Below are 26008 nucleotides of genomic sequence, written 5' to 3'. Positions count from 1 at the left end.
TGAGCATTTTTTTCCTGTAGTCAGGCACAGGTTTGCAGAAAACATATAGCAACTTAAGGATTTTTGAAACTTTTGCCTTTCTATCAAATATGGATGAAACTGGTCAGCTGATTCATAAAATTGTCAGGGAGATGAGGAGGGGAAAAAGAAAAACAGCAAAATTAAGAAGCCTTGTTTTCTTGGGAAGTGGCTAAGGAGTGGCACAGAAAATGGAGATAACGTCGGGGTGGGGAACAACAGCTAGAATGATAAAGTCTCAGGGGGGAAGTATAGTATAAGGAAAGAGTAAGGAAATTAAATGTGGCTCAAATAAAAAAAGAAACAATCTTTTTGTTATTGCAACAGTAAGCCTATTCGCTTAAAATCATAAGAAAGGAAATGAAAATCTTATGGTTGTCACAGCTGCACTACTTAGCCTTAATGGTGTATACTACAAGTTTTATGGAATAGAAGGAGTATATCAAGCTATATGTTTAATCAGAGAAATTACAGCAAAAAGGAGTTTGCAGGTACAACAGAGCAATGGATAAATGTAATCTAAACCATTTCAGAAATGAGTTCTGGGGTTATGAAGACCAGCCTCTTGGTATTGATGACCATTGTTCAGTTTCCATTTAAAAATCAGGCAAACTCTTTTATCTGGAATATCCCTGAAAATGAAAAACTTTGGTAAAACAAGTACTTTTGCTTCTAGTCCTGAGCTGGAACTACGTGGAACTAGAAGACCAGGTATTGTATCAAAAGACAACTTTGGATTGACACAATCTACCCATGTTCTATTTCAACCCAACTTTTATTTATCTTCAAGCCTTTCATAATTATTTTCTTTAATGAATCTTTCTAAATAATGTCATGCAACTTTGCACTAAAGAGTCGAGACTAAAAGGCCTAACATATTGGATAACTCTTTTAGCCCATTTTTCATCCATTTCTCTATTAGTGCTCCCCTTGCCAACCATCCATCCTATAGTATCTGTTTTCCCATATGAAAGCTTTATTATAAATTTTCGCTATTGGACCTTACTTTCACATTTAGTTCATTAACAGATAGGGATAAAGATTATTCAGCACCCTGACTTAACCACATGAATTTTGCTGTCTATCACAACACCAATACTTTCTTCTTTCATATCCCAATTCCCATAAGATGCCTTTTCTGCTCTCCTATGTCCAATATTATCACCCTTACTGAACATGAAAGCAAATTATTCTTTCAGTTTAAGAGCCATACCTAGTTACCTTTAATTCCTGCTGCATCCTATCTTCATAGTAATTCTAACTTTTTGCTTGCTTTTGCTTTCTAGTCCATTTATTTCAATGTCTTCTGCATGTGCATGTATATATATATATATATATATGTAAGCTTGACTTCTGGCAATGCTCCAAATTTTCACTACACCCTTGTGCATCTCTATTTTTGCATGAACATGTATGTGAAAGAAAAGAAACAAATATTTTCACAGCTAGGGATAAGACTAAACAAACAGATTTCTGTCAACACATATGCACAAACAGTTAAATTACTATTTAAACAACAAACACAGATTCTGAAAACATAAATAGTCATTATTTCCACTTTATTAAAAACAAATACTGAAAAAGTAACTAGAACTTGAGATCTTTAGAAATACCGTGAGAAGGAAGCTGGGTTGTCCTACTCTACTGAAACTTCACCCTTTTCATAAACTTTATTATTATTTTATTTCTGGGTAAAATCATTGATCAGAGGCCCAGGGCTTTTGTTACCCTCAGCCTGCTCTCATATCTATCAATTCAATTTCTGATGTCTTCTTTGGCTTCAAGCTTTTATATAATAAATGCTTTGCCGTTTTAGTAAACTACCCAGAAATGCCCCAGAAGATGGCTCCCACAAACAACCCATCATGCAGTTCTGAGTGAAACAAACCCTTTGTGCAAGAGCTGTATGTTTTTAATTCTTATCAGAGTTAAAATCCTACTAGCTTGGGTGGTTCCTTGCTGCCTGATCAGTTCTCATCTCATTATGCCCAGCATTAGCCTTCAGGATTAGCTCATAGTCAATAGTATGCTAAGCTTGACGTGGAAGTGGAAAAAAACCTATTAAATTTGATCTTCCAGTACTCCCCAGAGAACAACAACAAAGTAATTCACCCCCCTATTAAGGAGGTTATTCAGGGCAAAGCAATCAACATTTAACTACTGTCTGCCCTCTTGTGCATAGATATTACCTATTAGTACACCAAGTTTTAATGTAGTGTTAGCCTAAAAGCAATATTTGGGGACCTGTCATATTGGCAGTTTAGTTTTCCTAACTGCATTCTTGTCAGAAAAGGCAGTGAGAGAAATATGAAGATTAAATTATTAAGTCATAATTCATTTTCTTGATTCTTAGGCATGATTCTTCTATTCTGCTAATCCCAGCTAATGAAAGTCAGATTCAATTAGTTTTTGTGACTTGACCCAAAAGGGCTTACCAGCTTTCACAAAGGATTGCAGAAAAACATATTCTGAAAGCCAAATCTTGCTAGCTATTTTTTGAAAACATAAGATGGGAAAAACATATTACCAAAATGATTGGGCACATAAGAAGGAAAATTATGCCATCCTTTCAAATCTTGACTAAATTTGATTTTTGCACAAGATATTTTTAATAGCCAATATTACAGATGGTCATATGTCTGAAGACCTCAAATTCTGGATATAGAACAAGAAGAACTGGGCCTAATAGATTTGAATTGCAGAGTCATCTGTGACCACTGAAAAAAATACACTTCAATGACAGTTGTTTCAGAGTTTCACCCAACTCAGCAAACTCTTCACTCTCCCGTGTCACCATTAATTTCAAATGCCCCATGATCCAAGGACACTGCACTAGTGAGTAAAATTCTACACAATTTTAGGACTGACAGGACTCTCTGGCTAAGTCTAGACTAAAATGTTCTAAGTCTACACTAAAATGTTAAACAGGGCTCGGACCCAGGGCAGAGCACTGGAGCTCAACCGCTGATGCCATTAAATTGTTCCTGGCACACCTGAAAGTCAATCAAGAGTCAGTTTTGACTCCCAAACAATTTGCAGGCAGAATTTGGAGGTTAACATGAGTCAAGGATGATTCCCATCTAGCAGATAAGATGTAACTATCCTGTTTTAGAGGCTAAAAGGACTTTAAAATATAGGCATCATTAGGCTGTATCAGTTGGGCCTGAGTCTAAAAAATGGGCCCTGGTATTCTTTTGTTTCGAGGATAGAGGTTGCCCCTGAGACCACTGGGAAAGGTCACATAAGGGCTTGTGATGGATTTTATTGGGCATATTTTAATGGTAAATCACTACTTTCTAACAACATCCTTAAAACTTAGCAAAATAGACATTTTCTTTTGTGGGAAAATAATGGCTTGAACTTTAAACTTTTACCATTTGAAATAAAATAAAAAAGGCATGTGATAACTGGGATTTTCAAAGTGTCTATCTGAGTGTCTACCTGCATTTTACTGTTAGAAAACACCACACAAAACCACAGTTATTTCTCTAAAGGTAGAAGGTTAAAAAGGGTCTGCAGATAACCTTCTAGAAAGATTCATGCCAAAACACAAGAAATCAAGAAATCTCTGTTCTAGCTGTTATCACTTACAGGGGATTTAAAAGACCTGAAATTTTTAAAAAAAGGGAGTATCTTTGGCTCGTAATTAATACACAGCAGAACATATGTGGAAGAGCTTGCAGGATACAATATAGACTGAATACATTAGAATAAAATAACTTGCACACAAACTAATGCTGCTCGACTAAAATTTAGTGTGTCAGAGATGGTTTCTGTTTCATCTATTCAACAAATCTGGGTTGACTTCATGATTAATGAGAAGACAGAAAGCTGAATGGAAAATTCAGTAGAATTCCCATTAATTGAAGTCCACCTTGGAAAAATGAGCTGAAGGAAAATATGCAGCAACAATAAGCGTCATGGGGATGAATAAAGCCAAAAGACATTAGAGCTGAAGCCCATGAAATGCAAGTTGTGCGTCTCAGTATTGTGTTAAATAAAGGACACATTCATTATCACACACAGAAGCATGCAGTGATTTTAACTCTAGTGAAATTAATCCTGAAGACACAGGATTATCTCTATTACCATATGTTCGCATTCTGATATCATTATTTAAATAGTAAAAAGTAGACCAAGCATATCTGCATGTGGCCTCCACATTCTTTTGAGTGGGACAAGTTCCACCTTCTTTCTCAAATTTTGGGCCTTTCAGACAAGAAAAGCTTGCAGTGTTTCCACTCTGATTTCTGTTGCCCTCCTGTGATTAGAAACTGTATCACCTTGGTGGCCATCACTAATAACAGCCTTTACAAGTACCCTCAAAAAACGACTGAGAGGAGTCTTGGCTGGGGATAGAGATGTTAAAATAAAAATCTAACAAGTAGGATCCTCTAGAAGCCCCCAAACCATCATATTACAATAAAATGCTTAGTGCAAATAATCAAACACAATCATTTACTTCTTATACCCCTCATACAATTCTCATGTCTTTCTGCCTGGGCAGCTTCCTGCATGTGACTTCTGTGATCTCCTTATTAGTTAACGATCCTAAATGCCTTTGCAAGTATTAGGAAGGACATTTAACCAAGCCTTTTCTATAGCAATTCATTGTAAATACTGCTAGGCAGATAAAGGGAGAGGCATATAATGTTTAGGAACCATACTAGAATTGCAGCAAAGACTATGGTGTTTCTCACCAGAATTGAGAAGACCCACATTTCATACAGCAACATTTGGATGATTTTATGCTTAGAAATGTAGCCTCACTTGACAATGATTTTTTGAAGGATGTGCATGGAGTATTAAAAAACCCCAACAACCTGGAAATACTGCTTGAAGAAGAAATCTGGGACTGTTTACTTTAGTTGACTTATGTATTCAATAACAGCCCATAAGCAAACAAAATCTGGGACTGATGCTAATAAACAGTACTGTACTTAATTAACCTTAAAGATAAGTCTGAAGATTCCAAACTGTGGGGAAAGCATACCTCAAAGGTTCAGATTATGCTGCTATAGGAGGCAAGTCATTTATAAAAACTAATGTATTTTACATTTTGTGTGATAGAAGCTATTTTTCTGTTCAGTTACAGCAAATTGGAGTCCACCAGTCCACCAGATATTTGCTTTTAATCAAGGCTTAGTTATTTTGGGGAATAATTAATTTTAAAATAACTCTTTGAACAACACCTACTTGAGGTCTTGGGAAGGTTCTGCTCTGATATGGGGTGTCTCCACAGAGTGCCCAAACACTGCCCCTTCTGTGCCTAAAATACATAAATAAAATACAGTACAATTATTTTGAAAATAAAAAACATTCAAATGTATGACTACAAATTGACATTTTTAGGACAAAATATTTGATTGAATCTTTTATTAATGCTTATGAATGTTTTTTCAGATTTCTTATTTTTGCATTAAAGAAAATAATACTATGTCAAAATCTGGACTGACATCACTTGAAACCATAGAATTTTGCTTATTGGTAGATGAAGTTTCACATACAAATATGAAAACATTTATAGATCCAAACTTTTCAACACTGACTTGCCTCAGTATGCACCTCAACACTTTGGACATGGACCATTTTACAGATAATGAAAAGAACAAAAACAACATATGTTTGGTTGACAAAAACTACAGTCTTATTTTAGAGGCATCTACTATTTTTGCACGATTACCTAAACTGAGATACCAAGCTTTTCAAGGTTTTGAGATATTGGTCTTCTATCTGAAGTTGCTAGCCTGAATCTCTGATGGCTTTAGAGTTTCCTTCCATCAGATCTTTCTTAGGCAAATTCAAGGCAAAGAAAAATGGGTGACTATTTCCTAAAAATGAACTGATTCTCCTTCGAATCTTAATCTCTATAACCGGGTCCAAATTTCATATTAAAATGCTACATTTTGAATTAAATGATCAAGTTTTTTCTTTGAAACGTTTTTTCAGTGAAAAATTTAGGGTTCTGATAAATATTCAGTGCAGATATTTGAACAAAAGACAAATATTTACACAACTAATTTTTAAATGTAAAGATTTCTTAAAGAGACTAAAGAAAAGCAGCAAAAATTAATAAAGATTTGATTAAAGCAAGCATTTCTTTTGCTAAAATAACTGAAAACTCAAGAAACTGACATCCAGAGAACAGCACTATAAAATCAGCATTTTTCAACTCAGACACAAGGACTGAATGCATAACCATTTATATCACCAGTTTTACATTTAATAGATAGCAATAACCTACCTATACTGTTAGTCATTTAAAAGCTTGTGCATTCTTTTTTTTCTGTACCCCTACACTCATGTCTATTTTTGTTTACTGCTTTTGTATAGTTCCATAATTTATTTTTGTCTTCCTCTTGTGTAAACTTACTTTAGCCTTCTTCAGAACAACAGTCATGTGCCTGTAAGCTTTTATTTTCTGTCTTTAAAGATCGTATACTGGGCAAGTGGTAATGAAACTAGAGCTATTGTGGGAAAGATTTTTCACTGGAGAATTGATAGTAAAGAAGAAAGAACCGAATGATAAAGATACATCTAAAACAGATAAAGTATTTACCTTCTATCACTAAAAATAAGATTGAAGAAACTGTCTGAGATAATTATAGTTGATTACTGCATATTCTGGGATTGCTCTATTTCAAGGACAGAAAGCTTTCTTGTGTTTTGAGCCCTGTATTTTGTGTAAAATTAAAAATATACCTGTGCAAAAAGTGGTCAACACAAGAGATGCATCACTTCAATTGTTTCAATATTTTAAATACAATACAGTTTTTAAATATTTCACAAGTATTTTTAGATATTTTAGAGATGAAAGCAAAACCAGGCTATAGAATGTTTAATTTATACTACCATTTTACAGCTTTAAAGAGAAAATGTGCTGAACACGAATCCCTACGAATTCCCAACAAAACTAACTAATCATCAGATTAAATTAATATGTTAAAAAGTCATCACGGTTAGTCTTCTAAACTCTATTTTCATAAAAAACAAAACAACCCCCCCCCCCCACACACACATACACGCTTCTAGTCAGTGTAAAGTACTGGACTGGTATGGAGTACCCAAGGGAGGAAGAGGGGATTTCTGAGGGTAGCAAGTAATATCCTTGTTTTTTATGTCCAGGAACCTATAAACACTACAAATGTTGTAGCAGAGCATACTGAAAACAATTTCATGATTTCATTGCAACTGCTGCTTTGGAGATGTCACATGAAAACAATTGTAGGAGAAACTACTTTCTATAACTAAACTTTGCTGAGTGCTATAGAGAATTACTGGAAGGAAAAAGCAGCACATCTTTATACCTAAAGGTATTTACAGAGGTGCCAGGTGGAATCTGCTCTTGAAACCTGGTATTCCTTTGCAACTCTCCTACCTTTAAGAGACAGGAATAGCATGTCTGTAGAGCGAAAATTTCTGCAACTCAAAACGGAAATCTTACCTCTCTCTATAGTGGTATGCAAGAAATTCTAGTGGAGCTGAATACCATGCATCAGAGACTATGTTTCCAGACCCCCTTCATCTCCTTCACCAGCAAAATCAAATACTTTTAAGGCCAAGGGCTCTTTTTCATTTGTGAAAGTGGAAATGGGATTTGAAGATGTAAATAACTGAGCAGGATGGAGAACTGTCAGTCTCTCCTTATGAGAAGACCACAGATGTAACCTCTGAAAGAGCAAAATTAATGCAAAGAGGCATAAAACACTTCTGTAGTACAGGTCAGACATTAAACTCAGTCAGAAGTGCTAAAGATAATTTTAGGCAAGGACTGACAATTAAAGATAAATGACAGCTAGTTCTAAGCCAACATTAATGTTTTTTCACTTTCAGCAACATTTATTTAAAAAATGAGGTGCCATTTTTCCCTTACAAAAAAGAAATTGGGAAAGAAAGACCAAATACATGAATGAAGGGCTTTCACATGAATATAACTTGTTGAAGCAGACAGAAAATCTCAGCAGGCAGAGTTAAGAATAAGCTGATACAATTAAATAATATACAATTAAAGTGGAAACCCCCCCCCCCATATGTTCCCTTTGCTGTTTGAAGATAGAGTCCTACACATTTTTTCCTTCTTATACTCCACCAAAAGTTAAAGTGTAGCAGTTTTTGTGGTAAAGTTTTTATCTTTAAAATACGCCACACTCTCCACAAGGAAAGTTCAAGAACACCTTTCATCCCTTTTAATCTATAGTGGAAGAAAAGCAGTCACTTACAACTATCTTTCTTTTAGTAAGGAAGATGAGAAAGATCAGCCAGTCAGAATTTACTGACATGTTTCCAGCAGTAAAACAGCAGGATCAAGGAAAATGAAAAGGACTTGTATAGCAAGTAAAAGACATGGATCAGCATACTTAAAAATACATAATAGAAGAGAAACTATAGAAATGTATTTTTAATTTTTTAATTTACTATATGTAAATCTGTAGCACACTGATGGGAGGTTAGACTGTGTTGCTCAGTACTGCCTAGTAATTGTGCTACAAACACACCTCTATGTGAATAATGCATATTACACTATAAACCAGAATTCAAAGTGAAAGGCATGATTTTTTTTTAAGGTGCATATGGGTATAATGAAAGAAATGCATTTTAGCTATTAGTTACTTACAATGTTAAAACAATTACTTTTCACAGAAATAAGACAAAAATATATTAATTGTTTTCCCTGACTTACAGAATTGTAACTAAAACCTGCTTTGAGATAGTGAAATTCTAGGCAGAGCTGAACTAATAGAAAAAAGAAGACTTGAACCTTCCAGCCCTTTCAAGTACAACTCAAAAGGAAGTAGTTAGGCAACTGAATTCAAAGGAATATGAGTTAGAATGGATAGCTATAAACAGTGAACCTTTCAGAGGAAATAAAATAGCAAGGGCATGAAGTACGTGCAAAGGATGTAAAACTGTAACTGAATAAAATTACTCTTACCTCCAGCTTCTAATAGTGGAAGAGAATGAGTTAACTACAGTAAAGACTTCACTAAGAAAGAAGCATTTGTGAAGACAAATACTGGTCAAAAAATAACAGTCTCTGTAGAGTTTGCTGGAGAAACCTCAGTAAGCAGCATGAGTCAGGCAAGAAGGCCAGAAGTCCAATTCCATATATACAGAGAAACCTCTTAATTCAAAGCAAATTTATAAATACCCTTAAAATGCACTTTTTTGATAAAGAACACAGCACAATCAAAGGCATCCTTTCAGTACAAGCAAAACTAATCTCATGTTCCAAAACTGTACGCTGCTGAAACTGAAAATTCAGAATTCAGAAAGACCACTGTAAACTATGCGCCTCTGCTCAATTTAGTGGTTACTGCAATTCAGCTTTTGGAAAATGACAAGTTTCATAAAAATAATGGAAGTACAGTGCTGGTGTTTGGTACTGGATTATATTTGCTTATGTATGTGCACCCTGAGAAAGCTTTGTCATTTATATAAAAGCAAACTATCTTTTGTTAATTTATCAGTTAGCTCACAGAATAACACTGGTAGATATTAGTGACTTAATAACAGACTAGCATGAAAAGACCAGCACCTGAACTTACTGATTGTAAGAGCTAATTTTTTTGCAAAAAGAATGCAGGCTAAAGAGTTAAGGTGCCAAGAATCAAAAACTAATTAATTGCTGTGAAAAATCAACCAGACGTTAGCACTGTTCTGCTCCCTCCCTTGTAACAAAACCACCTCAGATGAACTACTGACTATTTCTGGCAATGGAATTGTATCACATTCTGATGTGTACAGAATTATATAGTATTTCAGTGTCACAGGCACAGCTGAATCTTACTGCTTTGACCTTTCCCTAGGTTTTTCAGAAACGTGAAGAAACAATGTGATGAAGTACTAAGATTGTGCAAGTATTAGAATGTAATGCCAGTTTGTCCTCCGAGTTACAGAATTTAAAGAGTTCATAAAATCTTTATCATGTTTGAAGCTTGAAATTTTACCCACTGCAAATTCTTTACTAAGTTAAAACACCCACAACTTTCACAGTGAAATATGAGTAATTAATCAAGATTGCCTTACCATTGCAGGGTCCTTGAAATCATTGACTTTGTGTTCTAAAAGCTTACTTGTCATTAAAAAGCTTAATTCTTAAACCATATGCACACAGCGAACATTTCTAAGTGCCTTTGTGGGATTAGGTAGCCATTGTTCTGCACTAAGACCTTGGAAGAGCTGATCAATGTCAGACTAAAAACAGAAATATTCATCTAGCCAGATCAATAATCGTAAAAAGACCACAGAAAATGCTTGTTGTTTCTTCTTTAAAAGCCCAATTACTATGATCTATTTGGGGTTGATTAGAAACCCAAAGTAGCCAGAATGCAGCTTCTGGACCACACGTTGATTGTACAGCTCTTCAAGGCCTTCAATTTTAATAAATGCCTTGAAATGTAATTCAGCTAGGTAGCTTGGATTAAAAGAGCATAATGAAAGCAGATTTTTCCTATGGAGGTGTACCTAAATAAAATGAAATTAAATAGATTACTTTATGGAAACAAGATTGGCATGATTCCCTGGATTCCAGTCTCACGGGGTCCTTCAGCAGAATAATGACTTCCGCAGATTAAATGACTAAGGTTTAAGGTATGATATTCACGTGGCCATCCTGGAGGCATATTATAGGTAGGAAGTTGTAGTATGCCCTATCTAGATGCAGCTGTTCACTTGTAAAATAAAGCATGGACATTGAAGGCTTCAAAGGCCATTATTAAAAAGTAAATTCTGATATGAGTGATTTAGATTCATTATTCAAGGACTTCTGAGCACGACAAATGTTTGATGATTATTTTCTATATGACATCTTTACTAAATCAAAGACTAGTACTAAGGCTTTCTTTTAGATAACAGTGTGGCTTCCTCACTAAAAAAATATTTAGTCTCTCCAGTGTGATAAGTTTTGATCAAAGTGAATCCCAATTCCAAGAAATACATGTAAAGTTGCAACAGCAATATTTACCTTCTTAAACAATCTTAGCTTGTATTCAGTGCAAACATTGGAAACATCATTGTCTAATGGTGGACAGTTCAGACCCCTGCTGTATAGATATTGTAATGTAAGTGAAACTCAATTACTTCTATGTGTTTGGTTATGCATTACCTGTTTGAAGAATCATATCCAAAAACTACATTTGGCCACTGCTTTACATGTTCCTAATACACTGAAAAAGTGAATCCAGATGAGTAAAATTTGGACTGAGCATAAGAGTAATATAATTAAATTGATCATTGGAAATGGCTGTTCTAAATGGTACTTCTGGGATGAAAAAAATTCAATATATTTAAATAAAACTATTTAGAAATCATGTTAAAATTGAATATATCTTCAAAACTTGAATGAAACTGAAAAATATATAAAGATTTTACTAAGCACAAGAAGATTTTAAAAATAGTAATTTTCATAACATCTTCAACTGCTTTCCCTCAGGGTATATGAGAGATAGAGATACACATGAAGATAAAAATGATTAACAACAACAATTTTCTGCTTGAATTCATACAGTCTCCCTGAAAAGTTACAAGAGCTAGATATATGACTAGACTTAATGCTTACATTTAGATTTCACATTAAATAATTCCTAAAAATGTCATCAGTTTCTCTTCTGAGAGATATATGACAGCTTGCATTTGGATTTTACTTACAGTGGTGTAAGTGACTCTGGGTTCACATCAAAGGAACACAGAGCAGAAATTGTTCTGGCCTACATTCAAAAAAAAAAGGCATTCTAATAGCAGGGGTCATGGATTGTTTTTGTATTTAATGGATCTAAAAAGGAGACTATATTTTCATTTTGTTGTAGAAAATAACTCTAGGACTTGGAAAACACAGGCTTTAGCTCTAATGAATATTTAATCAGTTACAAAATAGAAAAACTGTTTCCTTGAAGATGAAAAACAAGTGAATCAATGAATGAGAGGACTATCAAAAAACAGTTAATAGCTTCATAGACAGGGGACTTACCTGGGATGCGGAAGAATGGGACATGAACTTGGATCTCCCAAGTATAAAATAAAAAAACCCCTTCAAGGCTAATTAAATTACCATATTATTTCATACTAAAAATCTTGACTTTTACTAAAACCAAAATGTCTTGGATTTGTATGGAATACTATCAAAAAATGTTTGAATCTCAAGGGGAAAAAAATGTAAGAATGAGAAAACAATTTCTCATGTAATTTCAAAGCAGTCAGTGATAATTTCCCATTTCGATGCTCTCTGAAAATTCTATCACCTACTGCAAAGATTACCTTAAAAAGCTGCCTATCTACATAACATAGCTAGAAATTTCTATCTAATTTGCTTCATAAAGACCTAAAATAAAAATTCACGATTAAATTTTGACAATAAAAGGATGTTTGCCCATGGGTTACATATTCCATAATTAAATGGCTTTATTTTCAGAAGATGTACTAAATGTGTGTTTCAAAGTCATCACAAATACATGTTGGGTAAGACTGTACATGCAATTATGTAACCAATTTGCAATTGCATAATTCAGTTATGTAATCAGAAATAAAGATGATTATATTTAACACTCACATTTAACTGGAAAATACCCAAATGTTGGATGAAGTATTAGAAATTGGTTTAAGAGCTTCTTATCAAAGTTTAAATTTGGAAGTTTACCATATTCATAGGGCCATGTCATTTTTAGCTTGGCTTTGGAAATCATATTTTCTATTCCTGGAATAAGCCTACCCCAATGTATAGAGTTACAGATCATTAAATGCAGGGACTGTGAAAGTTCTATTTCATTTTGTAAATGCAATTCATGTGATCTTGCTTAACTGCTGTTTCTGTTTGATGGCAGGACATGTGAAGAAATTCTGTATCTCAGTTACTGAAATTAGTTTAACTGGCACTGGTGAAGAAATATGATCAAACTTGTGATTCTATTTAGTGTTTCCAGACTTTGCCTGTCTCTGTTTTTTCTTATCTCCTTCCATGTAAAAAGTGCGCAAAATGACGAAGGGTCTTTCAGGTGATCATTTTCCCATCATTTTCTACTCCTGAAAAATTATGTGCATCATGTCAACATACGTGTTGGTGCTCATAACTGTCTTCTCTTTTGGCACTTGAGCATACACCTTTAGAACTAGAATGCTTCATCTGGTGAAAGAAAGTTTCAGTTTGTATAGAAAAATGGTGCTGCTTATGGTAATTCTTAAGATCTGCCAAGCAAATTTGAAATTCTTGTGTTTAACCTGAAGGAAAATCTCATTTTAAGTTAGAGGGTTTCAGTGTTCCCAAGAAATAGAGCTGTCAGGGAGAATTCAATGTGAGACAATCTTTTAGATATCCTAAGTCCAGAATAGCCTTGAAACTATACAGTTATCCTTTAAACATGACACAAACTTTTAAAAGATGACAATAGCAAAAACAGAGAACAGGTATTGTAGAATCTTCATTTCTGGGTAGGCGGTTTACACGGCTGCACTGATCTCACATTTTTAGTTTTTTTCAAGTGTGTAAAAGCCAAAAATCTCCTTGGGAAATATAGAAAAGGGACACAGATAGCAGGAACCTGATAAACCTATGAAGCTGACACTTTTATTCCAAGTCATAAACAAAGTGCTTTTGCAGACACAGGATATTTTGTTTGTGTGGACTTCTTATCTCAGTCTACCTGGAAGGTACAGAACCTGGACTGTCATCTGGGAGGTCTTTGCGATCAGATCTGCATCTAGACCTTTCTCTGCAGGGAGATCACGAACAACCCACTCCTTTTTGTCCGAGGCTCTAGAACAAATTGCCAAGGTTGGGTCCAGCTGATACTTGTATATGTTGACAGTAAAAACTGGCACGTGAATTCTGTATTCCATTTACTGTCTGCCTATAGAAGTTTACAGAATTTCAAAGATATGAAAATATCAAAGATTCAAATTCTATGATGCCCGGATCTAAGAGATTTTTGTATTTTTTGGTGCCTCTATCTTCCCTTATAAATCTACTTTTCTGAGCACTGGCACTATCTTCTAAAAAGCAAGGTTTTGTTTTCTAAGGTAGGAATTTCATACACCCAGTCTCAAGATTTTGGAATATACTCTGCAGAATGTGAATGCGACTCCAAATGTCATCATTTTGTGGCTCACATATAACAAACACAAACTTTGGTTCTTAACCATCTCTTAAGAGAGCTCAGAACAGAGATTGGCTGTATAGAACATACCAAGGGGTGTTTTTCAAAGGAAGCTTCCTTGTGAGAACATGCACTTTACTTCTATTCACGACTTTGCCATTACTGTAGCCACAAAGCATTAGTGTTATTACCCAGATTTTTGAAAAAGCTCTACTCTAGCATGTGTACTGCACTGGAATTAGCATGTAGTCGTCAAACATTTAGATAAATTCATGCGTGAATCCAGTAGAGGGCACTAAAACACATACTTATAAAAAGGTCCATCACATGAGTATATAGTATGTATTAAAAGTGTCACTGTAAAAATGCCTTCAAATATCATTGAGTTCAAGAAGAAATTAAAAGGTGAGAAGAAACCCTAAATTTCTACAATGCTGAAATGGAGATGCATTGATATAATACCCTTGGCTGCCTAATAGCCTAAAATGAAACAAAGATTTTAGCAACTTCAATTATTGAAAGTCATAAATTTTATGCAGAATTGAGAAATTAAATGAAGCTATAATATCAGTTCATCACCAGATTGTTAAAAAGTTTCTATTTGATATTGCCACTACTTAATTATCACCTATTCTGACTGTCTTTTTATTCCTGCTCTTTATTAATGTTCTGGTTTTCTCTGATGTCTAGAAATAAATTACACAAATGAGTACAGCACGTTCAAACCTGGCATTACTACAGTGCAAAAGGGAGAATGGCTTATTTAGGTAAGTCTTTACTGCACTCTTAAATGGAAATTGTAAAGCTGTGAGAGAAAGGGTAAATGTACAGCAGTAATTTTGCCACTTAAGAATATCCCCACCTTCAAGTCAGCACAGCAGTGAAGCAAGCCTCTTAGTTTAGGAACAAGTGGAAGCAGTTGTATTTCAAAGCAAATAACTGCAGTGACTGTAAACTAGCAATGATCATGTAAGCAAAAGTGTGCCTATCTGTGATATGTATTAATTACAGGAATAATAGCATATTGCCTGCAGTAAAGGAGAAAATACGTTAGCATATTGCAATATGCTAAGGTTGGCCAAAATACAAGTCTTTTGCCAAAGTAAGACTCAAAGGCTCTTGCAGGCAAGAACAAGAGAGATGCTGTATACTTTGCAGAAGCTATGGGAAGAGGATTTATAGCACTAACTTACTGCCAGATCTACCACTCCATTTTCAAGGTGGGACTAAGCTGGTCACAGAATAATTTTTCAACTCTGGTCTCAAGAATCCCTCCTATGTCACCAAGGAGCACTATAGGGAATCAGATTACAACCAAAATTTAGATTACCCAGCAAACGTTGGAACAGTCTGGCTCTGCTGTGAGTCATGTGGCACAACCCTAGACTAGGCTGTCTCTCATACTGTGCGTGAGGCACAAGCAGTCACTTGTCACAAAAGCCACAGTCTGGGCACTGCTGCAATATACCTATTGTAAAATCACTGTAAGACTTCTTAGATTTAAGCATTTTCCATTGCATTGCTACATCCTAAGGAGTGTCAGGCTAAAATTACCCCAAGAAGGCATCAAAACTGTGTGTGATCAGAAGCCTGGAAAAAAGGGTCAGTTCATGTCCTCTCAGATACTCTATTGCATTATATTCTGGCACTTTCAGAACAGAATACTGAACACTGGCTACCGGCATTGCCAGGTCTAGGAAACAGAACATCTTGCAATTTGACAGTTGTCTTGAAATTGCATTTTATGCCACACCATTTTAAAGCTACAATTACAGAAAGAATATATTTCCTATACCCCAGTTATCAACAAAGGACCTTACTGGGTTCAGAGACAGGTCTAGAGACATAAAAGAAAACCTGGGTTATTTTCTGTTCTTCAGATCAACTCTAAGAGATTTTTCTCTGTGCTATCCAGTTAACAAATTACTATGATGCTTAGTGATTCAGGCTTTTAACTTTCGCTAAAGAGATTCTTATTTGGAAAGACCTTTGTCCTTACATTCTTAAACCTTTCAAAAGGATATATTTCTTTTAAGTTCAATCCCCCTGTTCCTTAACTCTCCCTCTGCCCTCCAGACGCCTTAGTACTATAGGTAATGTTTTGTGTTTTTCAGCAGGATACTCCCTCTGACCATTTCCTTGTTTTGTCTTAAAGTTCCTTTTCTTATCTATCCTAATTCTCACATCATGCTTTGTAAAAACAAAATAGTTTTGAGTTACTATTAGTTTTGCTGTCATGAAGAAAAAAAAAAGAGTCTACTTCCATTAAAACCTTAAATTCAAAAACACTAATTGGTCTTTTGCTTTCATCCTAAACCTAAATACGAACTGGGGAGACAATGCCAAGAATTACAGTAAGAAGAAGAAAAAATTGTAACTATTAAAAACCTGAAACAATCTTGACAGCTCAAAGATGAAGCCACGCTTGTTGATAAATGCTCTCTCTGCACAGTATGCTTTAGCTGTTGGGTTTTCTCTACTCCATACTGAGAGTGTAAAAACAGATTTAAAAAAAGCAGTCCATCATTTGGTAATGCCACTAAGATACAATAGCAGAAAATAATGCAGCTGGTTTTCTCAATAGGAAAATAAATATTTAAAAAGAGATTTTTCCCTTCAATGTTTAGTGAGAAAAGACAGCGATATTGATATAAACCCTTTCAGATGTAACTACTAACCCCACCTCACGCTTTTGGCTATAAATCAGGAAAAGGATTTTTCAAGTGAGCCTAGCACTCTGCTGCCTCTGCTTTTCTGCTTGGTTGAGCTTGGGTCCATCTTGTGGCTGGGCATGTGGTAGCCAGGTACTTCGAAAGCTTTATGCACTGCTGTATCGCAGCCTTTGACCACCGCAACATACTTGCTTTGTGGAAAGTGATGTAGATAAGGAACATGAAAAAGCTATATTTCTAGTTACACTGTAAGTGATGTAACCTATAATATATGCTGTCACTTCTATCACACTTTATATATCAGATTGGTTTAGAACGATCATGACTTAAGGGAAAAGTCTTCATTTGAGCTAAATGACATTTTAGCATTTGAAAAGGAGAAAGGCTGCCTAGAAGATTTGAAAGGCATTTGTGTGTGCATGCTTAGATCTATGATTTACAGCACTTTTTTTCTAGAATGCTTGCAGAATAGATTTCAAATGCTTTACAAACCTGCTATTAGCTTCAATGAAAACTGAAGTTCAGACATACCTAGATATTTGCCAAAGAGCAGTTCCTACAAAACTGAACAATAGTCTTTTCTAAGTTGGAACACCTAGACAAACACATCCCACTATACCCACTACTGATATTACTAGTAATATTACTATATTACTGTTGATAAGATCAATACAAGTATCCCTTCATATATCAAAACACTAAAGTTGATAGTACACATATGCAGTTTATCCAGGAAAGTAACATATACCAACAGGAAACATTGATGCATAGGTTTTAGTGTGTGCTAATAACTATGGTATGATGATTTCTGAAAGGGGAGCTGTCTAGTTGCTTTACCTGGCTGGAGCTTGTTCTTCCTACTCCTACTTGTTGTAATGAAGTGTGCTTATTCATGCAGTGTTCTCATCTTCCTTTCACTCTATAAAACCTTACTTAAAAGTGCAGTTGAAAACACATACCAAAGTGACTATCTTCCACAACAGAAGTATGGGAAACACACAGTGCAAATAGGAAACATACACAGAAGGAAATAAAGGGCACATGTCTGTATGATTCCTTTTTACGGCCAAAATAAATTATTTTCATTTTCTATTCAGTAAGATGAAAGGGTAGCTGTATAATATTGTTTGAGAATGTCAATGTGGTTAACCATGGATGCTTTAGTTTGCCAAGATATCATCAAAAACAACCACATTTGTGTGTGTTCTTCTATTCATACAGTTCTAATGCCATTTTGTGAATCCTGTGAAATGGCAATGTTTTATAGTGTTGATTTGTGTTTGAAATCACTGCAGTTTGGCACTGACTTTGCTCAGTATCCTATCTAGAAATGCCCACCTCATCAAAGCATATAGTTTGGAGCATCATACTTGATTATGACAGGATTTGCCAAATGGTACCAAAAAGTCTGCATTGCTAAATTAGCACTGATCTCCTAGGTTTAGAGTGAAATATTCCAAAACTCTGTACATTATTTCAAGTAAAAAAAAAAAAGTTAATATAGCCTGAGAGGAGACCACTCAAAGAAAAAATATACAATATCAATTGTATACTGTGTTATGCACAATTTTACAGTATGAAATAGTAAACTAAAAAGAATAAAGATTTAACACTTTTGGAAGAAAAAGTAAAAATTAGAAATGACACTCAATGAAACTAATGAAAATGACATTTAGAAATGTATTGGGCATAAAATATATACTAGTGAAAGTAGATTCATTTAAGCACGGAAGTAAAAGATAAATTTTCCCCAAGGAATTTAAATACTGAATAGGAAAAGGTCCTTACTAAATTATTTATAAATTAATAAATAATGGGGATAATAATTAGTGCAGAAGGAAAACCAAGTGATTCAATAAAAAGCTGACTGTCCAAGATCCTAAGAACAATTTATTACTCCAGTCTTGCAAAGCTTTTCATTGTATGCATTAGCTTCAGTGGCACAACTCACAGGACCAAAATTCAAGCACACATTTAAGTGCTTTGTAGGACTAAGGCCAGAATGCTTGGCTTTTCGCCATGCAAATTCAAATTCAGGAAGTGGACAATGTAGCTCTGGAAAATATATACTCAAATCAATGAGGCAACTAAAATGACTCATCATGGGTGAGAAAATGTGTATTTTAACGATCGATAGCATTAATAGCTGCTTTCAGAAAGACAGAAGAGGAACTGTGAAAATACTAACTTCTTTATTCATGTGTCCAGCATAACTACTGTGCTTTGGTGAACTTAAGTGTCAATATTTAGTTTATTCTTTCAGGGTTCATTCCAGTCCCTATTCAGTTAAAAGGCAAACTTTACATTGATTTCAGGCTCTAAGATAACAGTTTCAACTGACGGGGATTGGCAAGGACAGAGAAGAAGCATCACCTGTTTTATATTTCCTTTCAGCAGACTTCTAAAGAATGAATTTACTGACAAGAATGTTTGTTATAGCAATGTTTTGAAAACGAGTATGGCAAAATACATGTTGGGTTTTGAATTAAAAGTTTTGCACAGGCAATTGGATTCCAAGGATTAAGCTTATCCAATAATGAAACAAACATACTTCTCATGTACATCAAAACAGCCTGGATTTCAATCCTAACAAGTCACAACAAAGTAATCATGACTAAAGCACAGATCAGGAATTATTCACTAAAATTCAAGCACAACTAAATACAAGAGAAATTCAATTTGTTCACAGATGTTTCACAAATGGAAACTCATACACTTCTGCAGCAGAACACAACTTTTAGGAAGTATATTAGTTCTGTTGCTAGAAACTTGTCTAAGCCTGGTGATATTTGTACATTTGGAGGGTCTAGGCTATCAGAGGACCTTAGATCAATTCCATGACTATAAAATCACTGTCACTGAAATGTTCATCTCATCTGGACCTAATTATAATAACCAGGTGACACCCAAACCTAGGAATTAGACTCTAAGAAAGAGTGAAGAGGAAGAAAGAGATGAATTCCTTAAAGAAAGTGACTAGCTGAGGTCTGAAGCAGTTGACAGGGACAGAAGTCACAAGGAGGATATGCTAGCTCTGATCTGGGAAGTCCACATGAAGAGCTTCAGGGATTGCTTATAAGAGAGGACAAAGTAGGAGAGGAAGATTTACCGTGGATGTGTTTCTGAGCCAAACATATTTTATCTGGTATAAACACATTATCACATAGCTGAATCCAACCTAATAAGCTCTGCTGAGAGTCAGGACAAATTCAATCAGACTATGAGCTATATTGGTGCAATTACCCATTTCAAGACTACCCATGCTGGGTTGTGTCTAGATAGAATTCAAGCAATGGGAAAACTTGTTTGCATCCACATGCAATATACTCTTTAGACTTACCTTGAGATGCTTGTCTGATGATTGGATCTCTGAGAGATCTCCCCCTGGAGAAGTGCCTGCTGGGAAAAACTGATTTGGCTGGTAGACAGAAGACTTTGAAGAACAGGAGTGGTAGTAGGTAATGAAGTTCTACTCTACTTAATCCCAGAGATTTGTGCTCATCTTAATGAGATCTTTCCTAACAAACAAAAGCATTTTCAGGGTAAAGAAATAAAGCTGTAAATAACAGCAATGGTCAACCTGTGGCTGGTCAACAGCCATGTGGGAGGGATGAGAACTCGAAAGGACTATGCTGGACTAAGCCAGAGCAAAGGAATTACATATATATGAAGAAGTGCAGACAGTAGAGCTGGTACATTTCTTGTGTATCCCAGGAAATGTATACTGAAAGGCATGAGAGAAAGCCAAGAAAACAGGAACAGGTTCTGTAGCTCCATGGCTGTACAGACACTGCTGGATCCTGCTTAATGCAGGATGCGTGTCCTTACTGCTACAGCAGAAGGATAGTCCAACTACAAACAAAACTGCAGTGAAGAGGACTGCATCTAACACATTTTGGAAAGAACTATCCTCATGCAAATTTCTACCAAAATTCTGACTCTTCTGGTAGTGTTGTATATAAAACAATAACAATAATTAGCATCCTCTAGACACTACTGAAACCTGACTGACCTTGTTAAATGGTCTGTGTCCCTAATCTAGCCTTGTTAAGTGTGTTTTACGTTAAAAAAGATATATGTTTTCATTTTAAAATCATGTAATCTACTAATTTTACATTTTAGTTCTTAGTAAATAATATGGACACACCACCTATCATCTTTAAAGGGTTACCCCACAAAAACACACTTGGTCCTTATGCTAGGAAGCTCTTTACAATTTCTTGTACAAAGGCATGTGTGATGCAGTTCCTTTGGTAACTGACTGCTCTGATAACTAAAAGCTCAAAAAAGCCCAAAATATTAGTTAGTAGTGAAGCATTAAAGTGCAATAATAAATAAATATTATGAAGCATTTAGAATTATTTAAAATAATAAAAATTGATTACATGTGAATCATAAAACTGCATATAACATTTAAAATTAATTTGGAGATTATTTTTAAACAAATAGAAACTTGTGAGATGTGTGCTCGTCTATAATAGTGACAGCTGCAAATAGTAGCACATCACTTCTAGGCTCAGAAAGAAGGAATTTTATTGAATTTACATTAGTTGGCTTGTGACTTGAGATAAAAAGAAAATATCTGATCTCCTCTAAGGCTCATTCCGTGTTGCGATCATTAAGTTCAAAACCAAATCAGGATCAACCATCTCATTCTCAGCAGATGTTGGCCTAATTTGTTCCATAGAACAAAATGATAGAAATTCTATACAGCCAATCTATTCTAGTGTTTCAGTATTCTTTTCATTAAAAAGTCTTTTTTTTTACTGATGGAAAGCATCCCCTGTTTTTCAAAAGCATTTCTCAAGGCCTCAAGACTGTTATCGTATTCCCTTTAATATTCTTTTCTTCAAGCTAAACAGCACCATCTTTTTCTCTCTTCCCTCGGAGCTCGTGATTCTTGACAGCTAATCAGTCTTATGGCTCCAGATTCTCCCAGTTGTTTACTGAACAGTGGTACACCAAACTGGACAAAGTGCTTCAGACAGGACCTTGCCAGCTTTACTAGAGCAGATTTGCAGGCTCTACTCCTGTTTAGGTGCTCCAGCATGACATTTGTCTTTCTTGCATCACATGACACCATTAATTCAGCTTGTGATCCAAAATCCTTCATAACTCATTTTCTGAAGACTCCTGTGAGTCTTACTTATAAATGCTCTGAGGTTTTAAAATTGATTTCTTGAAGTCAGTTGATTTTGCTTTGCTGTTGTCTTTTCCCAGAACTTTCAAAGAGTGGATGTTCCCACTACTTGATGGTTGCTCTTTCACAAATTTTCTTCACCTTTACATTCTCAATTAGTTCCTCCCCACTGATCAGCAACTCTCCTTAATTTTTCTACACTGTGTCATCCTTCTAATCCATAAATCTGCACAGTCTGCATTTTGATCTATATTTTTCCCAACCAATGTCTGTGTCTGTAGTTAAAACAAATAAGAAGCACCCAAGCATTTCAAAGCACTATCACCAAATCCTGTGAATCAGATTATTCTTTTTGTTCATATAAAGCCTCATCTATATGTTATCTTTTTGGTTTGGTGGTCGATATTATCACCTATGCTCTTTGTCCTTTCATCATTACCCATGAGGTCCAAATCCATCAGAATTCTCTCGGATCAGTTATACGTTCTTTAGATACATCCATTCCTGCTTGATTATTGAGATTTTTTGCTTTATCCTCTTTTTATGAAATGATTTCTACCACATGTAATTTCATTTATTTTATAGAATTTATGTTGATTTCTGCCACTCTTCCTTCTGGAATTCATGTTTCCCATTCCTAATTGTTATACACTTGTTCATGTATACATCTGTACTTTCTGAACATTGTGCAAAGCCATACTGTTCTATATGTTTAATTCAAATGTAACGGCTCATATATATTGATTATGTTTTTAGAGCCAAAACGATGGCTCATTATGCTTGTGTCTTGATGTGCTGAATTTAATGCTGTCAGAAACTGTGAAATGTAAACTCATCATTAGCCATGATGAGGATAGGAATTTAAATTCACAATGTAGGCTGAAGGCTGCAGGCCATATGTTTGTTGGCGATATAATTTTTTTTCTGTACTGGCTTCCTATGGGTGAAATTATTCCTAGCTTATAGGAGTCTGCCATGAATAAGCTTTGAGATGTATTGCACAGCATAAATGATTTGAATCTACATTTTTTTTCCACAGCTTTGCCTGCATACCTGCTTTATAAATAGATCTACGGATAATAACAAAGTCCACAATGCTACTGTTGGAAAGCTGCTAACTTCTCCTCTGAGTACAGCCTTGTTTCAAATTGTCATTGCCATGGACTTAAACAGCATCCTCCTGTGAAGAATACTTGAATAATGTGATGCAACGTGTTGTATCCAAAGCCAGAAATACAAATTACAGACTACTCTGTTACCTATTCATTTTTCACATCATTTCCATCTCAGAAACATTTTCTGTTTTCATCTATTCATTTTATTGGAGCCATGTTTTCTATATATTTAGAGAAAAAAGGAGAGAGAGTTACAGCAAAAAAAAAAACCCTCTATAATACCACATTTTGAACATTTAAAGTAAAAACAAAAATACAGTTAAACTTTGAAGGCAGAATCATGTGCTTATTCAACAGCAGAAAGCTATCAATATTCTCTATTTACATCTTCATTTAAAAATCAGTTTAGATTTCTATGTTTTTGCTATTTTCTACCTAAATTTAGAGTCAAGAACTTCCAGTTCATTCACTTTATCACATAAATATTGGAAATATGTTCTATTTCATGAAGTATTCTTGTATAACCTCACCTTCCAGTGTATGGCTACTAAATACATTAGCTTGTACTGAAAGTTAGGTAAAAACTTTGCCTTAAGGTTGGATAAAACCAAAAAAGTCACCCTGTAGTGGCTTCAGATAGAATTTAGAGAAACTAGTGTACACATCTGACACATATATGACTTTGCAACTACTCACAGTAACTGGTGCCAATACATATTATTTGGAAAAGTCAGATGCCTGTGATATTTCTTAAAATATAATAGTTTTCCTCCTATTATTCTGAAGACTTTACAAATTGGAATCCAAATGATCTCATCTTCTCATCACATCTTCTCAGCATTTAACTAGAATATTGTTCTAGGACAAAGCAAAATACTTTTGGCCTATAGTATCATCATTATCTGACAGGTGTTTAAAGTCAAACACTCTTTTTACTGAACCCAAATCCTATAGTATTTTGCAGCCTGACCTTATCTCCAACAATAGAATTTTGTTTCCAGGCAGAAATAAATCACAAGCAAGTATTTTGAGGGGAAAAAAAAGAAAGTAGCAATGCTGGAGCTCCTTTATGATTCACCTTTCCTTCTTGTGAGTAGCTATATCTTAAAAATAGAGATGGATCTGACTGCTGTAATTTAAATGTGCATTTTCAAATCTGCCGAAGCCTGAGGGCATGCAAGTGTCAGGCTTAGCTCAGTTTTTTAAGAGTCAGAATTTCACTATAAAATCTGAATCCAATTCATATCAAGTTCCTACATCAAAACACTCTAAATGCTTAGTGTGTGTTTACAAATACATTTGCTTCATTTCTTTTAAGATTTATCTCAGCTTACTAATAATGCAACAATTTTCCACTGGGCATTAACCCTTAAATAAGCCATGTGGAATTGCCTGATATCACACCATGCAGACCCATGAAAACTAGAATTGCTTTAAGTTGCAACCCCCGACTCTGACACAGTCCTTCAACTGGGAATTGGGAATATGATGCAGATTTTGGAATTTCTAGTAGTTTTTCCTAAAAATATTTGCAAATACCCAATACCTTAATCTTGGTGTCAAAGATTTAACCTGAAAAACAGATTCAACCAAAATGTTAAAATCAGTCTCTTGATCAATACTGCCCTGTACCAGAGCACAGCAAATAACCTCTTCACTAACTTTGGGATGCTGCTGACTATGTTCTGCAAAGGAACAGCTCAGACGAGTAGAGAATCAGTTCAAAAACATAACTCCTTTTTAACAGAATTAAACAGGTTACAGCCCACAAGAGAAAAGGATTATTTTTCTCTATACAAGTATCAGAAGTGTGCAGTTTTGCTCTTTTTTCTTCCTTTTCCTTACTTCTTCCTGAGTGTATGCCATCTCTATGTTTCTGCTACAGAAAACAGCCTTGTTGAGAATTTTTCAGTGGAAAGACTGTAGAAAATGGAATGTAGTGTCCTGGGCTGGCAGGACTGCTTGCACGTTTGTCTCCTTTTGGGTCTACTCCCTTTTCAGAGAAACTTCTTTTATCAAGTTTCTTTCTCTTTAAATACATTCCTGAGCCCAATCACTATGGTCCTCAGCATCCTTTTGTTACAATGCCAAAATCAAAATCTTTTGCAAATAAACTGTTTTTATCCTTGGACCAATGGTGTCCTCCAGCAACAAACATAATCATCTGCAGGCTGATGTAAGTCCACACTGGACTTACATCTGAGCTGGATGGGTGCATTGCATCCTTGAACTAGAAGACATAATTCAATGTATCTGTGCAACGACCTGAGTAAGAGGTTTATTCGTTCAGGCTCATCATTTTAACCTGCCTACAAAACTTCTAGTTCAGCGATAGCTTGGAGCTCCCATATATATGCTCGTGATCAATCATACAGTTGCATTTCAAGAGGAATGCTCTGAAAGGGTGCTCTGTTGTGAAGTGGTCAGAGTCCTGCAATAATAACTTCCATTCAGAGCTCTCATACAGAAAAGTCCTGACACTAAGTAATTCCTTGATATCCAAATAATCTTCTCAGAAATCCTATTCATTCAGTACATTTTGGGGTACAGATTACTGTACTTCTTTGAGAGAACTCACAGAAATTCTATATATGGAAAGTGGTGTTTTTATTATTCATAGATGACAATGTAGGAATCCTGTTTCATTCAGTATTCAGGATCCTGAGAGCCTGGCATACCTACTCAAAGGTTTAACTTTTTACTACCACTTCAAATACAACATTTTTATTGGTGACACCTATGATTTGGCTGAGTAAGTCAGATTAAAGTGATTAAGTGCTTCCCTCCATCTTGTGCCACCTCACCCTCCAAATTCCATCTATCTTGAATGACAGTCCACCAACTGAACATGGCAAATCCAAGATCTTCTTTCACATTTGTACTGAAATTCATAGTCTGCCTCTGAAGACACTAGATATATTTCTACTGTCATAACAACATATATCAAATAATCATTTATTTCTCTATATTTCAGTAGTT

The 26008-nt window shown here is 35.2% G+C and overlaps 1 protein-coding gene across 1 annotated transcript in view; it reads right to left on the bottom strand.

Annotated features, from left to right (window-relative positions):
* SGCZ (sarcoglycan zeta) overlaps window positions 1-26008 on the bottom strand; it is a 237860-nt gene that overhangs the window by 18384 nt on the left and 193468 nt on the right. The window contains exon 5 of the mRNA XM_067297146.1: window positions 5215-5287. Within this exon, the coding sequence (XP_067153247.1) occupies window positions 5215-5287 (73 nt within the window). The remainder of the gene's footprint in view (window positions 1-5214; window positions 5288-26008) is intronic.

Source organism: Apteryx mantelli, chromosome 5 (genome assembly GCF_036417845.1).
Source record: "Apteryx mantelli isolate bAptMan1 chromosome 5, bAptMan1.hap1, whole genome shotgun sequence".
NCBI classification, from domain to species: domain Eukaryota; kingdom Metazoa; phylum Chordata; class Aves; order Apterygiformes; family Apterygidae; genus Apteryx; species Apteryx mantelli.
The sequence above is the reverse complement of the archived record's forward strand: the minus strand, read 5'-3'. Positions and strand labels throughout refer to the sequence as shown.